Here is a 16,292-nt window from a genome sequence, read left to right on the forward strand (position 1 = left end):
GACCAATAGGCGGGCAGCATTTCGGCCACACCCACAACCCGCGCTTTAGCAAGATATGGTTGAAAAAGATGTTTCTCAAACTTGTTCAAAAGATACATTTGTAAATTGTTTTCTGAAATTCTGTGTCTTTGAATAGTTGGAGCAAAATAACTACCGAGCCGAGTTAAACCATTTCGGCACTGGGCTTCTGGTGCTTACGTCGGCCGCGCGGCGTACAAAACAGTATCTTAGGCCAAGTCTTTGTCTGTGAAAATGTAAGAAAAGAGGCCTTGCAGTCCTGTCCTGCCGATAACCTTGTTGTCTCGATTAAACTTTGTTACCCAGGCGGTATGATCTCGAAAATATTCTTACATTGTTTATCTGACATTTCCAACTCCGATTACCTGCCGCGCCGTATGGAAGGATGCTGTTCAACCCCATTGTCAAATGGAATCGACCGCAAAGTGGGCGTGGCGCGGAATGCTGGTCACCCATTGGTCGCCGCTAGGCTATGTGGATGTGAAATTGATGTAGGCCCCCCTCCCCCCCAGTGCACCAGCCCTCCCCCCGGTAAATATCGTACAGTCCCTTAACAAGGCCTCTCTCTCGGTCATAGCCAGGAGCGCGATTAGTCAGGCTATGTTTAACTCCATGCTGCACAGGTTTGTGCACACGCACGTGCCAAAGTAGTGGGTGGAATTCTGATGAATTCCGCCAGGGGGCGCAGCTGCTTGGAAGTCTTGCTGTTCGTGAGGCTGTGGATGGGGGGAGTTCAGTAGCCTGACGTCCTAGACAGGCAAGGTAGACTGGTAAGGTAGCCTGGTAAGGTAGACAGCCCAGGTTTTTCCGTAAACCCGACGACCGGGTGTGTTTCCATATACTCGTCAAACCTCTTCTTGAAACTGGAAACTATTATCAACTTCTTGGTTGATAATAGTTTCCGGGGATGCTCATCACCCGATCTACAGCTGCGTCTGAGCTTCTGGGTGGTCATGTAGGATATAATAGTTTTATAGCATTCATAATTCATATTGAAGTGCACAACATGGAAGTTTGATTGTTGATTGGCTTTGAACAAGAGGTTAAAGGGCAAGTGTCACTCCCAGGTTAGGTGCTTGTTTACGTGGCGAATGCAAGAAGAAAGTTCTGGCTTTCGCCTGAATTTATTGGTCAGGAACACTAGGTATAAACTAAGCCGTTTCTAAAACGTTTTATCTTTCACCGTAGGCAAAATTTGATGTTAAATTTCCTCAGATATTCGCAAAATCAGCGCATTTCAGACGACGTTTTCGATTGCCGCCGTGCATGGCGCTGAGACTTGTGGGTAGCCGTGGCAGTGGCGCAGCCGCAGTGTTGGTGGTGTCGTTCCTGGTGGGCGCCAATGTTCGCAACATCGCCACCATGGCCTGGAAATCACACGGAAAAAACAACGCCGACCTTATCCGCCAGCTCAAAAGTAAGTCACAACCATCTTGACCACATGTTCATCCCACATAAGTGTTGACAACAACGCTTTTTGTTAGTTTTTGGAGAAAATTTCTGCCCGACGTCCTCTGTTTTGGTGTCCCGCCATTTTAGGTCAAGTGTTGATGCGATGTTTTGGGAAAGTTTGGGATGCCGTAGGCGCCGTAGTTGGTGAAAATTTTCGATGCAATCACCGACACCAAATTAGGCCTGTGTATGGAGGAATTGGAGCCCTGAAATGTTTTGGAAGGTCGCCAAAATCAACATGACGGGTCGGACGTACACTCGCAGAGGTAGGATGACGGCCCCGCCCCCTATAAATAGCACACGACAAGTCTAGCATAGAACTTGAAGTTTGGATCGAAAGTATAGATTTTACTCATTGCCTAGCTGTTCATTTAGAAATGCTCATCGTACTTAATATATTTGTATGTCCCATAATATTGCAAGTTTTCTTGCCACACCTTCTTATCATGAACCAAAGAAAAATCCTAACCAGAAACAAAACTTACAAGTTCTTTCTCCAAATTATTAAACTTATAAGCCCCTGCTGCTTATAATGCAGATTTTTGTGTGTGAAACACACTGCATATGACCAAGGATGTTTTAAAAAGTAACTATGTATTGACAGTTTGCCATCTATTAAACAGCTCTTGAGGTATTTTTTCCACGCTTGTCTGTCAAACAGAAATGTGATCATTTGCTGTATATCCTGTACATGTGATTGTCCTTGAGCAGTACAGAAGCTTCGTTGTCAGTGTGTGTTTTTTTTTTTTTGCAATCAATGGAAAAATCAATATAAGTGGACATTAGTAGTCATGGTCACCAACATAGAGCTTGTACCCAGAAGGTTTTACAAGTACATGTACTATATTATATACAAAATGTAGTGGATGTAGTAGTAAATGTATCTGTTCAGCATTTTTCTGCAGGATTTTGAAATTTTGAATAGTTTTAGTTAACTCAACTGTGTGATGACAAACACATGCTTATGAAGCATATGAATTTATGATTTGATTACATAGTATATATTGTAAGTACATGTGTAGTCTAAATCATATGTAGCAGAAAACATTAATAAAGTATTTCGAGCCCAGTCATTGTTGGGGGGGGGTGTTCCTGCACACTTCTTGTCACACATACCCCAGTGATATTGATGTAACATTGGAGATACATGTATCTGATTCCCAGATAATGGCATCATCAAGACAGACAGAGTTTTCGATGCCATGAAACAAGTAGACAGAGGCAACTACTGCAGATTCAGTCCATATATGGACTCACCACAGAGCATAGGTAAGGTATTCTTTGCATTATTACCAGTTTATTACCAATTTCACTTCTATCCTAGATGTGAAAGTCTCCTTATGTCACATTATCTCACATATATCCTATATGCTACTAGTAAAGGTCCAAATGATGCCACACAGCATTTGGCATTAACCTCATGCAATCCTACATTTATGTACAACCCATTAACCTTCTTCCTGCTGAGGTACCCTTTTGTTCTCATATTTGTCAAGGGCTTGGTTGGAGGGATGAGGAATCGATATTTATGTGCATGTCTGCATGACTTAAGTTAATTCAACTCATTCAAACAATTGTTTTGGTCTACGTACATGTAGCTGTGTCATAAGATTATAAACGATATTATGTGCAGAATACATTTTACATTTTAATGCTTGTTGCGTAAGTGTTTACAATTTTTCCTACACATCTTTTCTCATAGGATATGGAGTAACCATTAGTGCACCACACATGGTAGGTTTTATTCCTCATCAGATTTGTATCTAAATTCTAAATCCCAAGTCAGATAGATTTATTGACTTTTATGTCTTCTTGATGAGCAGCCTAGAAATTCCATTTGCATGATGAAAATGTTTGGCTGTGTGTTACCAGTATTGAAGAAGGGAGAAAACATGTGCAATATTTCGGGCTGTACCATTCGAAAAATTGCTACTCACAGAGTCCTCAACATTTATTTGTTTTTAAGTAAAATTTAACACTTTATCATAGTTTATAATGCATGTATATATACACTGTATATATGTACGTGGGAAGGTTGGAGGAGGAAGCCAAAAGTGTTTTTTTACTGCTATGTTGACCTTTCACAATGGTATAGCCCTTAGCAATTGTCTGTAGTCAGAGTTTCATTGTTTGGTAACATGTTGGCTTCCTCCAGCATGCACATGCCTTGGAAATCCTGAAGGATCATTTACAGGAGGGTAGCAGAGCGCTGGACGTGGGGTCTGGTAGTGGCTACCTTACTGCCTGCATGGCACTTATGGTATGATCATCACTAGTATGCTGTATCCACTTATATGCAATATAAATCTCTTATTTTGAATTTGAGAGTTAGGACAAATGGCATCATTTAGGAAATACCAATTTGTTGAACATAAACTTTTCTTCTTACTGCTTTTCCACCAAACTTGACTAGATGCTGAGACGAAAACAAAAGTAGTGACCAAAATGTAGAGAGGTCCACAAGCATGTTTTCCCAAGTAATGTTGGGATTTCTAAGTCCCTAGAATGCTTTTTCCCTGTAATTTGATAGGCAAATATTAACTCAAAAGTATGGTAATACAGACCATATGCATCATTTTATAGAAAATGTAAATGGACACCCCTAGACACAGTTGAAGATGTCCATCGCAAAAGAAAAGATGTCTAAAGACATCAGAATGGAGCAATCACTGGAGATTTTCTGTGATCTTGTAAGAATAACTGTCTTTATTTTTCATCTCAGGTTGGCCCCACAGGTAAGGCTGTGGGAATAGATCACATTGATGAACTGGTAAATATGTCCATTGCCAATGTCAACAAGGAACATCCACAACTCTTGAAGACAGGACAGATGAAGCTTATTCGTAAGTATAAGGTGACACAAGTTTGATTTCATGCACAACATTCACAATCATGCAAGATGATAGAGGTATTAATACTCATAGGAGAATGGACCTTTTAGTATATAACAATTGTAATTTTGCTCATGTTGCAGTTGCGAAGGTTCAAAGTGACTTTTAAATTTGTAGCAAATTCTTGCAAGGGTAGGGTCATTGTTGCATATCATTGCTCACTAAGGAGTTCATAGCAGAGTACCGATATTAAAATTGTACACTGTTGGGCCATAATGAATTACGTGTCTTGTGTTAACTAACATCAGTTGGAGATGGTCGTCAGGGGTCTCCAGAAGATGCACCATTTGATGCCATACATGTTGGCGCTGCTGCACCACAGATACCACAGGCAGTAAGTCCTCATCTTCCTATACTTTGGACCTAATTGTTGTTAGTCTTACATTAAATAGTTATGAGAGTGTGGGAAAAGGCTGTTCTGTTCCCTTGGTGAAGGTTATGATGGAAGAGAGTTCCGTTAATGGACTTAATGTTGTGACTGTGCAGTTGATCGACCAGCTGAAGCCAGGCGGCCGGCTGATCCTACCGGTGGGGCCTGCAGGTGGTAACCAGAACCTGGAGCAGGTAGACAAGCTGCCAGATGGCACCATACGGAAGAAGAACCTGATGGGGGTGATCTATGTGCCACTAACTAGTAAGGAGAAACAGTGGCCAGGAAGGTGGGTCAGGTGGTAAGTTTGGCATGCTGCATGCCCTGGGCTCCTCAATGTTCCGTGCCACTGTGGGGTGCTTTTGATACTTGTTCGTGCTGAAACCCTCATCCTACCTGGGATGGTGAGTAACTGTAGGTTGTTTAAAATGTTCAAAATGTTGGATTGTTTTTTGCTGTTTTTATTTTGCAAGCTTCAGCCCTAACTTGTAACCCAATGCAATCTTAACAGCCCTTTTGTGCTGCTGCAATTTAACTGAAAGAAATCTTCAGTGCTGCAGGATCACCCCTTTCAGGTGTACATTGAGGGGTGCAGATGTGGCAGCTGGTGCTTACCAGGCCAGAGAGCTGAGTTTTTAGCTTCTTGTTTCACTAGAACTTAGCATGGTCATTGATTGCTGGGAATATGCCTGATCTTATTGAGCAGAAAACGTGACACCAATTTGCAAGGTTGAATATGCTTTCTCTGATAAACTTAGGTCATTACCATCACTCTATTATGTACTTTTCTGGCTACTGCCTTTCTATGATCTTTATGTTGGTGTGTTTATATTTGGATGGAGGGTACTCTCCGAATGAATCATGGTAAATCCCAAGCTTCGTTGTCTTCCAGCTATTAGGCTTGATGCCACAAAGTTCTACCTTTTTCAAGGTAAATTTCTCCTACCCTCCTTCCTTCATTACCTGCTCTGTCATGTATTCTTCTGTTCCTTTCTTTTCAAGTCGTTATCCTCCTTACAGACCTCCAGACTTCTGCACTTACTTGTAAATTTCTGACTGTTGAAGCCTGATACAGAACAGGTAACAGCAGGGAAACCCAAAATAGTGTAATCATACTATCATAGTCCATTTATTTAGTATAGCCAGTACATGTATTTTGAAATTTGTGGTTCAAACTCTGCCTTACTTAAGCTTATCTATCATTTTTCTGAAGTGCTGAATTTTTATTTTCTTGGGAGACATGTAGCTGTCTGTCTAGATAAGTCAGTCTAGTAGTCTGGTAGTGCATCATTTACTAATCTGTAATCATTTGTACTAATGAATTATGATTTGTCTCTACTGTACTAATAGAGTTAATGAGTTGTCAATGAATAGACCTGGAATTTTGGTGTTTTGTTAGTACATTGTGTACTAACTTATTATGATTCTCAGTAGCATCCCTTGTTGGACATTCGTCCTTGTTTTGGATGTTGCAATTAATAATAACTGATGAGGTAGTTACTTTAAAGGTATAGTAGCATAGAAATGCTTAAGGGAAGAAAGACAGTGTAGTGCACTGTATAATATGACTCTATAATTTGCTCTCTACTCCTGTTTTTGCTGTCAAGTGTCATATACATGAGGCATCTATCAGTGCCCAACCATTACACCTTAAACATCAGATGTAACAAAATTTGTGATTAGTGTTAGAGCAGACTACATGCACTAATATGATGTGAATATAATATAAACTGGCCTTTATCTTTATATACACCAGCGACACAGTCTTGACTTCTGGTGGTAATACGAAGTTGAAATATTTTGCCCTACAGAGGTGAGCTTTGATAGGGGTGCTGCCCTACGGAGTTCTGCTTTGCTGTGCTGTGCCGTATCCCCAACCAACACTCAAGACTTCCAGCCAACAATGGGCTGCCTGATACACAACTTCACTCTGCACGCTGAGCAAGACAGCCAACCTAGTAACATGACAGTCACTATGTGGGAGGCCAAGATAACCTCAGACTACTGAGTTCTCATCCTCAGATATGGGAATAGTCTGCAGTCATGTCTCGTTTCTAAGTCCAACTGGATACTTCTTCCTTCTTCTCCCTAAATAGTTGAGAACTTAACAATACTCTTCAGATTGTCTTCTCTGTTGATACAGTTCCACACAGTGAATCAGTGGGGAAATTGCAGAAATTGCTCATGTGTTGTTAGTGCCCTTCTTTTCCTTTGACTTCCATCCCCAATCACTCATGTGAACGACTTGACAAAGTGGGGTACTAACTTCCCACTCTAAATTTATCTATCATCAAAAGTAGTATTTGGGAAAAAGTTTTACTTACTTACCTAGGCCCTTGGCCCCATGCAGGGCATAGGCCACCGATGACCTCCATCCAGTTCGATTTTGGGTATCCCTTTCCATATCCTTCTAGGACATCTCTATTCGCTATACCCTATCCCTAAAAAGTTTTAGAAACAATTAAATGCTTGAAGTTACAGCAAAGGTGGCCCAACCTGTGCTGTAACTTCTTTGTATCTGATTAGATACAGTAGTTCATTCATGAACCTGTATAACTGAACTCGTTTCATGGTTGCATAAATAATTTGAGTTTCGAAAAGTTCGCACCTAATTCTACAATGTGTTAGTCATAATGCAATTGTTTTATGGTGCCCCCTTCTTTTTATTCAGGTTTTTGCCCAGCCATATGCATTCATGTTTTGGAAAATAATTCTACAAAATAAATGTGCATATGATTACAAGGTATGAATTGAAAATATTAGAAATCAGTATCAACTATTGATGCTGGTAGTTTTCCTTATGGCAATAGTGACTGAATTTTGCTTTTAAACAGATTTAAGTTTTACATTTCAAGGTATCTTTGCAGAGGCAGTCATGTTGAAAATGGTAATGATATTGACGTACAGAAGAAAGCTTACAGAGTTACACATGTGCTACTTGATGTACTTAAATTTTCCCATGGTGTTCTCTCCCCCCCACCCCACCATGTGATGGTTCCCAGAGTCATTTCAAAATGAGAGAAGGGGCAAGGAATTTTAGGGTGGAAGTAAGAATGAACACATGTGATAGAAGTACATCTAGTGGGTCATGTATATCTGAAACATAACACAGTAGTTGTATGTTACAGCTGGATAACTGTGCTTCAAGGTGCAGCTATATAAATGTGTGTTAGCTTTAGATCATAGGGAAGTGTGATGGGGATGCTGGGAGAGCTGTCCAGCACACTACTTAAAGGCTGTTCTAGGAAAAAGTGACATGATGGCAGCTTGTTAACACCCCCACCTGCATTAGATTTATTTCCAGTGTTGGTGTAGCCCCAAATCTTGTTTACAGCCCTTCTTTGGGGCCGTTAAGTTGTGCTGTATACACCAGAGTGTTATGCTAAGGTCATATGCTTTGGTCTACCTTTTAGTTGTTTAAACATCTATTGAATTATTTTGAATAATACTGGTAACCTAGTTCATCTTCAGGCTGCTTTTCAACAGTAAGCAAATGCTTCTGTTTGTACATGTACACAAGAAAAAATAATGGATCATTGTATGATATTATGGAATGTACCAAAGTCAAGTTGCCTATTACTCTGTGGTACGTTTCTGTGTCTTCCTGGTTTCATATGGTCGTTAGCTTGACTTAGCAGGCCAACAAATCTGTTACAGTACTAAGTAGTTTGTGTTGAGCTAGTTGTATAAAACATTTGAGAAGAGGGAAGGTTTTGTAGCTGTAAATAAATTACACAAACTTGTTTACTTTTTTCCTGCTTAGGAGTGGTGCTTCTCTGTGTAAATGGAAGAATATTGGCCTCATTTGTAAAGGAAATGAAGTGCACCTATGTGCAGGACAGTCTAGGAAATGTGAACTTGTGATGAAATTTAGAAAAGATTTAGCTGGACTTGACACTGCAATTTTTTCTTGCAGAAATACTGTACATGTATGTGTACAAAGCGAGCCAATGTTCCTAAGGTTACACCAGATCTCATGTTGTATACCTTTATAAGATGCTATTAAAGACTTGAGCTTCGTATTGTGAATGTAGCTTGTGCTATTCGTCTGACATGTAGTCAGTAATCTCAAGTGCACTATAGAAACTTGTTCATGCACTGCAAAGATACATACATTTTCTTGGTACATGGACATGTTGGGCTTCTTATAACATTTTGTTCTGAATCTAATCCTGCTAGGGTATTTTCTTCATATGCAATACAAACATGGGCAGTTCCATGTAATATACCAATGTTTAATTTTGTGCTGAGACTGAACTACCAAAGATATAATATCACAAACTTCAGAAGCCAGAATTACCCTCATAAGACAATGTTTAATAATCCACATCCATAGAAAGGTGCACAACACCTTGCAAGAGCCTCCATTCTACCAACATAATAAACCATTTACAATCATCACATCTTAATTAGCTTTAGAGTTGTCCTATTCCAATATTGAAATGTTTGCAGCATGTACAATATTGCATCCTGGTTAAATGTGGAATTGAAGTTGCAAAAGATTCCAGAATTCTGGAAAGTTATTACCTCTAAATGGCACATCACAAGATACAGTTGTGATTCATCCACCCCACACTTTATTTTAATACAGGTATTCAAGAGCTTTTCCATAGCTCAGACAAACTACTAGTACATGTACTTCCCATCTAGTATATCAAAGCCATTCTCTGGTAGTAACAATTTGAAAACACTCACCATGCATACCATCTCATGATCAAGGACACAGCCATGTACAAAACTTCCCCCCAACACTGCCCAACTTGTCATTGACCAGAAGACGTTGATTGACATTCCAATAAATATACATATAACAACCAAAATTTACATACAACACACCGAATCTGCAAGACATTGCACTAAATACACTTAAAAATCAATGTAGAACATTGAAATTGCATATGTTCATTTTATATACTAGTACCAGGTCTGAAATACAATCTATAACCATCTGATCTGAAGCCATCTATACCAACATATTTGCACAAATTATATGCAAGATAGACAAAAGAACATGCCTTCAATGTAGTCCCAATCATATACCTTATATTTACAAATTTACATTCATGATTAGTTTGAAACCACATACAATTCCTTGGTACCATACAAGAATACTTAACATGGTTTCTTTGATACTGCAGCACACATCAAGATGCATGTTAAAAAGTGGTTATTAACTGGTTATTTTATCAGTACTCTATATGCCAGAAATCCTTAAGCTTGTCAAGCCAGAGAGATTTTGTATATGGAAACCTCAGAAGCACTCAGATAAAGTACTGCAATCACAGTGGCTCACCATACTTAACAGGACTCCCACATTTTTATGTTGCTATGTTTTTGTTGAGCAGAGTGTCTTGAAATGTCTTACAATATTTTCAAGATTTTCCTTAGAGTGAAAATTGAATTTGTTGAATTGTTTTAGCTGGTACATGAATAAAACATCTCCAAGAATCCTACAGTATATGGCTGTATGAACTCACCTGCTACAAACTAAAGAAATGAGCTGAATATTTTAGATGTTGCGGTAAAACTTTCTTACAGAGTAGTGTTCTTATGATGTCAAATGCATTAAGCTTTGTTAGTACATGTAGTTTATATACCAGCGACAGTACTCAATATCTTCTTGTCCACTGTTACATTGAAGCATTCATTTTTTACCACCAGCTTTTGCAAGTTTTTTGAGCTAGCATTTCAGATTCTACCTTATTGACGGCATGATCTGCTTGGGTTCAAAGGTACATGCCATTGATAAGATAGTCTGCCTCTGCATTAGTTGCCAGCGACCTGCCATACTTCAGCCTGCCCTTCACCTGCCTCAGCCTGCACCCGACCACCAGCAAGAGTAGGGCCGTTACTGCCAGCCCCAGAGCTAAGGGTAAAACTGCACCCGACTCTGGAGCAAGATGTGATGGTGTAGCATTCAGCCCCTTCTTCGACTGTGTAGCCTCCTGGTTGGTCGGAGGCTCTGCCTTTCCGTGCTGAGCCTCAGGAGGGGAGGTTGCTGGGTTTGGTGCAGCAGGGACCCCTTTTTCATGACTAATGTTGACCTCCACCACGGCGACCTGTACGCCAGGCTTGCCCTGAGGGGCTGGTGCTGCTGCCGCTGCCTTTGCTGTCTTTTCTGCAGGCTTTGGCGGTTGGGTGGACTTCACACGTGGTTGTTGTTGGCTCTTGTCCACGGATTCAGGTGTATCCGGACTGCCGTTACCAAATGGTGGCTCCTCTGTAATAAACGGCTTCTGTTTTATTGGCAAAACTGGCTTGGGTGGAAGTGTATGTTTAGTGGAGTGATGCTTAGATGAGGTGTGGTGAGGTTTACCATGTGTGGCCGCTTTTGTGGGAGCAACTGTCACCAGCCTTCCACCATACACAGGCTCCACTGTTGTAGAAAGGAAATCTGGAAAAACACAAGAATCCAACCACCATCAACACCGACCCACCACCAAGACAGAAAATCAGCTCAATTTGACCAGTTACAAATAGAAACTTTGAAGCTTGTCAGATTATCAAGATGTCATAAGTTTCCAATAGAGCAAAAGATGTTGTTTTGTAAAGCATGCCCTTATAAAAATACTATTCTATCTGTACTTCTTGCAATGTTACAAAGGAGACGTTACCTGGAAATTTGCATTTACAGATCTCACATCCCCTGGAATCTGTGTCCCAGCCGTAGGCACAGTACATACGGCACCTCACAGGCTCACACACTAGCTCAGGCTCAACTGGTGGTTCTGTGGACAAACAACTCAGTAAATTCTCCAAAGTGATCCTTTCCTAATTCTGTTGGTTGGTAGAAATTTCCTCAAACAAAAGGAAAGGCAGCATCTGTTCTAGTAACTCCATGCATTGACAGGAAAGAAAAATGGTAGTGAGTCCTTGTGAGTATGTAGCCAACAGCAGGGAAAATGTTAGGGTCCTGTGCACATGTTTTAACTACTGAAGTGAAGTAGCAATGTCATACATTTGTACATCTTTGTTGTCATCTACAAAATGTTACCTACAAAATGTCATCCAGTTCTGGATAACAACTCTTCATTCTCACTGCTACACTATTCCATGATCTCTTTTGGGAGGGAAGATCATAACTAAATATTTTCTGGCTGTCCTGGGGATAGGACGGTCAGAAAGTGTTACACTCCTTTCACAACAGCTTCATGGAGATTAAGTATTCTTCAACAGCAGTCGATCGAATTCAACTCTACTACTAGTATTACTACTGCATGTACCACCTTTTCAGCCACACAAAAGCAGGACTCTAGCAAGCAGAGTACCACCAGTGATCTACATGCTAAGAGGTGAGCAAGGGTTAGTGGGTTAGTGAGAAGTGGGGGGCAACCTTGGAGACACACCTGCAGGCAATGCCTGGTTACCATCTGGCGCCTCTGTGACCACTGCAGATTTTACATTTTGTGCCTCTGGCTCCCGAGCAACTGGAAACAAACCACTTGGTGAGTTATGATTCCCTTAAAACATTGGCATGAGTATTTAGCCCATTCTGGGAAAATCTGAAAAGCAACTAAGAACAGAAATGAGAGAAAAGTGAAATGATATTAGGATATCTGAACTATGTAGAAAGTTGATTTGGGGACATCAGAATTAAAGAGACTGCAGTGTCATTTGTAACAAAACAATAACATGTAGTATCCTAATTTTTACATATGAAAGTAAACCTACAGACAGAATCCATGTACTGGTGTAACTTTTTTTTCATTGATTTGTAAAACATGAATTGTCATCCCAAAATTTATAAGAAAAACTTCAGCACAGGGAGATCAAAGTACATTCTTGAGTTTACCTCCTTGACACACTTCCTCATCTGAGCCATCCATACACTGGTACAGGTTGTCACACACATAAGCCATGTGGATACAGGAGCCATCATCACATTGGAACTCCCATCTCTTACACTCTGTGGGTCGCACTGGCTGTGGCTGGGGTTGTACTGCAGGTTGTACCACAACAGGATGCACTGGCTCAGGGACCTCAACTTTTACAGTTTGAAGCTCCACAACTGCAACAAAAATGTACAGAAATGTTGAAGGTGCTTTTACAACAGCGAGAAACGTAGTCTGAATACTGTTTAGTTGGAAAAGAGGACAGCTACTAATTGACTCATTATTGTTATTGATTGTAGTTTATATAGTAATGAAAGAATTTATCTTTTAAGATATATTACAAGTACATTTCCATTCTTCCAATACTTGTCTAATATTTAAAAATTTATCTTTCTTATGCGCTTTGATCATCCTGTACTATACAAATCCATTTCAAATTAAATTTTTAACATCACAAAGAAACGAGAAGAAGTCGAACCTCTGTATTAGAGTAGTTTTAGAGCTGTTTGTACTACAAACATGTAACTTTATATTACCTATTTCATCTGTTCACCTGCACCTAGCCCGATAGGGCATGAATGTACAATAAAGGTTATTTTTGTATGTACAATAAAGGTTATTTTTATTCTTATTATTAGCAAACTAAGCAAAGCAGACTAACATTGAAAACACAAGCTATAAGTTCTGGTATGTGAGCAACCTAAAAGTTCTTTCCTGTAGCCATGTAAAAAGGAAACTTAAGATTGTTACTGTCAGATATGACCAGTGACCTGGAAAGTCTTGTGCTGATTATGCTGGCAAACTGGACAAGTTGTTCGACCAGGTTTTGTCACAATGCAGATAAAGTGGGTGTAACACACAGATGTAACACCAAGTCGTGTTTTGTGTGAAAGATGCACATACATTGGTACACACTTGGAAACTTTGTTGAAATAGCAATCTATCCAATTCTTGGAAAGTGCTTTGAAACATGATAACCACTCTACAATTGTTCTACTACCATTTTCTCAGGTAATACAACATCATGCTACTGACATGTGTACAGTATCTGACTGAAAATGTTCAGGATCACTTTTTCCCTTTGCCTTGCCATTTAAACTGCATACTACCTAATCACAACCATAGCCATGTGCTTTTTTTGTGCAAATTTAGATATGTGTCTCCCAAAAACTTCATTTTCTTTTATTCCACAACAGGAGTCCGTGTTGATGAGGACTTTCAAAGCAGCAGCATTTCTCCCTGATGTTGTCCTAAATCAAGCCAGAATTTATGCTCCATACACCATATGGCATGTCGTCCTGGGTACATAACAAGTGGTTGCATTAGTGGTTTTTGTGGGTATTTCTCTCAATAAAAGACATTGCTGTGATCCTGTTTAGAGCCTGAAAGGGCACCCATTAGAGTTTCAATTCATTGTTGATTGCTTCATGGCTTTTGACGTCAGACGTTGATATTCTTTTCATTATTTGTATCTGAGGCCCCTGAAATTCTACTCCATGAGTCATTGTTCCTCTGTTTGTTTAATTTATGGATGACTAAATACAAGCCAAGTGCCACAGTTTCCAGGGAAGGGAGGGGACAAACATTTGCTTTTATCTTCCAAGAAATCGTGACATTCTCACTCGGTGTGGAAATCTGCGTCTTGATTTGATAATCCACAATAACAAGTTTAGCCTATCTTAAAAACACAATAACCATGCCAACCCTGCAACCCTTAATTTACTTTAAATGCCTGGAAGCCATTCGCCATAGCGTGCCCTTTAACATTCTAACCTATGTCGTTTTTGTTTGTTTCCTGTAGTGGAACCATTCTATTATTAAAAAAAAAATGAAGTACCCTACCGTGGGGCTCGGTGGGCTCAGGTACGGGAACAGTCTGGGGTTTTTGCGTCTGAGGCCTGGTGGTTGGAGGCGGCGGCCTCTTGGTGGAGGGGACGCGGTGCGTGGTGACTGCCTTTATGGTGGGCACAGTGGTCACAGGCCGGTTCATCTCCTCACTCTCCATGCCGGGCTCTGCTGGCAGCGGCTCCAGGTCGCCCGGGTCCCGCTTGGTCATGCTGAGATAGCCGGAGTGCGAGGCGAAGAAACACCTGCCCTGGCAGCTGAACAGGTAGCAGTTCCGGCTGCTGTCGGCGCTTCCCGCTCCGCTCTCGTACACCGCGGTGTCGCAGCCGTCCGTGGCGCAGCACGTCTCCAAACACGTCTCCTGGTCCACCACCTCCATCGGAGAGTCCAGGAACAACGCCTTGTTCTCCAGGGATTTTGTCGTCTGGATGATCTGGTTGAGATCAGTCCTGAACAGATCCTCGCACTCCGGCTCCGCTCCCTGCACCAGCTCTTCTTCCAGCTGCTTCAGCAGAGACGAGATGTTTTCATCCCCCTGGTAAGCGTCGCTAGCGGACAAGAGCAGCAAGGACAGACACAAAACTTTCCGTAAATACTCCATTTTCTCCCTAAAAGTCTCAGACTACAGCATTCCTCATCCAAACGGCGTGAAGACGTCCTTGACGGTCAGACGCCGAACGCTGCCATCTGTCAGTTCTTCCTCTCCAAAATGGCGAATGTGATGTGTAGTACGCCTGTGCGGAGTGACGTCACCCGTCCGTCCAGGTGAGAACGCATTCCCATCACGCACCTGAGCCCGGGGGCTAGAAAAACTAGTAGTCTTCAACAAAAGCCAGGGCTGCGCATATAGTTGTCTTAAACAAAAATCGTCATGTCCTGCTACAAACATCTGGTAGAAAATGAGGAATGTCATTTCCTTGTAGCAGATCTGTTGGATTTCCTTCAAGCCAAGCCAAGCTAAGTTAAGCTGATGCAAGCTATTTTACTTGCTTCTGTGCCAAGTGTCAGCAAGAAATCTTCCTCATAGCAGAGTTCAACTCAAGTATACTAGTAGTCAGCAGAAAAGCCTAGCTTTATAAGGGAGGTTCACAGACGTGAATGGTTTTCTACAGAAAGGGGAGCAAACTGTGCACACACCGGATTTTTAAACACAACAGGAATTACTACAACTCCCTTCATCCACATGAACTCATCCCAGTTACGTTAGCTGCATCTGTATACATTTGTCCAGCACTCTGCCTCTTGGTAAGTCTTTTTAGAGTAGTTCCATATCCTCTATATTAAAAAGGGAACCCATATAGCATGCTTGTCAAATGGGTTAAGTTCCTCATTCGTCACCACTCGGTTTCCAGTGATGGCTTTTCCAGAGCCGAGAGCGTGGTTTTCGTAGTTTTGCAATTCCTTTCACTTTTCAGTCATGAAATAAAAATGCCTCTCGCGAAACGTCTGGAAGTATTTCTCCATATCTCATTAATTTAAAGAAACTGACAGCGTAATTGAACACAACACCCAACATAATAACACCTTTCACCACAAGAGAGTGAAGAATTGTCTTAAGTGCCACGTCACCCCTTTCAAACCATTGAAGCGATATCGATAAAGTGTGTTATTTCTGATTGACTTGTTCAACATGGTTTTTCTACACAATTCTGTAAGGCCATGTTGATTTGATTATATGGATGACATCCTCTGGGAACCCCAAAACTGATGCGCGCGTGCGAATAAAAAAAAGTTTTGCAAAAAAAATTAGCTTTCACTATGAAATCTACGTGGTCATGAAGGTTGAACAAATGGCACAGAATATATTATGGCGAATAATCTACTCTTCGAATTCATTTCTTTACATTTTTGGTCTTTTTTCCTTTGAATTTTTGGCATTCTTCG

The 16,292-nt window shown here is 40.9% G+C and overlaps 2 protein-coding genes across 12 annotated transcripts; one reads left to right on the forward strand and one right to left on the reverse strand.

Annotated features, from left to right (window-relative positions):
* The first annotated feature begins 903 nt into the window (after positions 1-903).
* LOC109465738 (protein-L-isoaspartate(D-aspartate) O-methyltransferase-like) lies at positions 904-8,868 on the forward strand. Of its 7 annotated transcripts, none has more exons than XR_002139985.1 (10): positions 904-973; positions 1,234-1,435; positions 2,635-2,739; positions 3,173-3,204; positions 3,626-3,730; positions 4,193-4,313; positions 4,610-4,695; positions 4,848-5,032; positions 5,752-5,811; positions 6,543-8,868. XR_002139985.1 is itself a non-coding variant. In XM_019763148.1 (10 exons), the coding sequence occupies exons 1-9, from the start codon at positions 926-928 to the stop codon at positions 5,628-5,630; spliced, it is 891 nt and encodes a 296-aa protein (XP_019618707.1). In that variant the 5' UTR covers positions 904-925; the 3' UTR covers positions 5,631-5,662; positions 6,543-8,868. The 7 variants fall into 7 exon arrangements, 6 of the variants coding, with proteins under 6 accessions (XP_019618707.1, XP_019618704.1, XP_019618710.1 ...); XM_019763148.1 differs by lacking the exon at positions 5,752-5,811 and adding an exon at positions 5,624-5,662; XM_019763145.1 differs by having other exon boundaries at positions 5,734-5,811.
* Positions 8,869-9,025: 157 nt separating this feature from the next.
* Positions 9,026-15,151, reverse strand: LOC109465735 (low-density lipoprotein receptor-related protein 11-like). Of its 5 annotated transcripts, XM_019763141.1 has the most exons (6): positions 14,406-15,150; positions 12,524-12,739; positions 12,078-12,158; positions 11,346-11,459; positions 11,048-11,125; positions 9,026-10,951 (listed from the first exon to the last, which is right to left on the reverse strand). In XM_019763141.1, the coding sequence occupies exons 1-6, from the start codon at positions 15,007-15,009 to the stop codon at positions 10,458-10,460; spliced, it is 1,587 nt and encodes a 528-aa protein (XP_019618700.1). In that variant the 5' UTR covers positions 15,010-15,150; the 3' UTR covers positions 9,026-10,457. The 5 variants fall into 5 exon arrangements, with proteins under 5 accessions (XP_019618700.1, XP_019618701.1, XP_019618698.1 ...); XM_019763142.1 differs by lacking the exon at positions 11,048-11,125; XM_019763139.1 differs by having other exon boundaries at positions 9,026-11,125.
* Positions 15,152-16,292: the final 1,141 nt, after the last annotated feature.

Source organism: Branchiostoma belcheri, unplaced genomic scaffold, assembly GCF_001625305.1.
Source record: "Branchiostoma belcheri isolate BF01 breed outbred unplaced genomic scaffold, Haploidv18h27 scaffold157, whole genome shotgun sequence".
Lineage (NCBI taxonomy): Eukaryota > Metazoa > Chordata > Leptocardii > Amphioxiformes > Branchiostomatidae > Branchiostoma > Branchiostoma belcheri.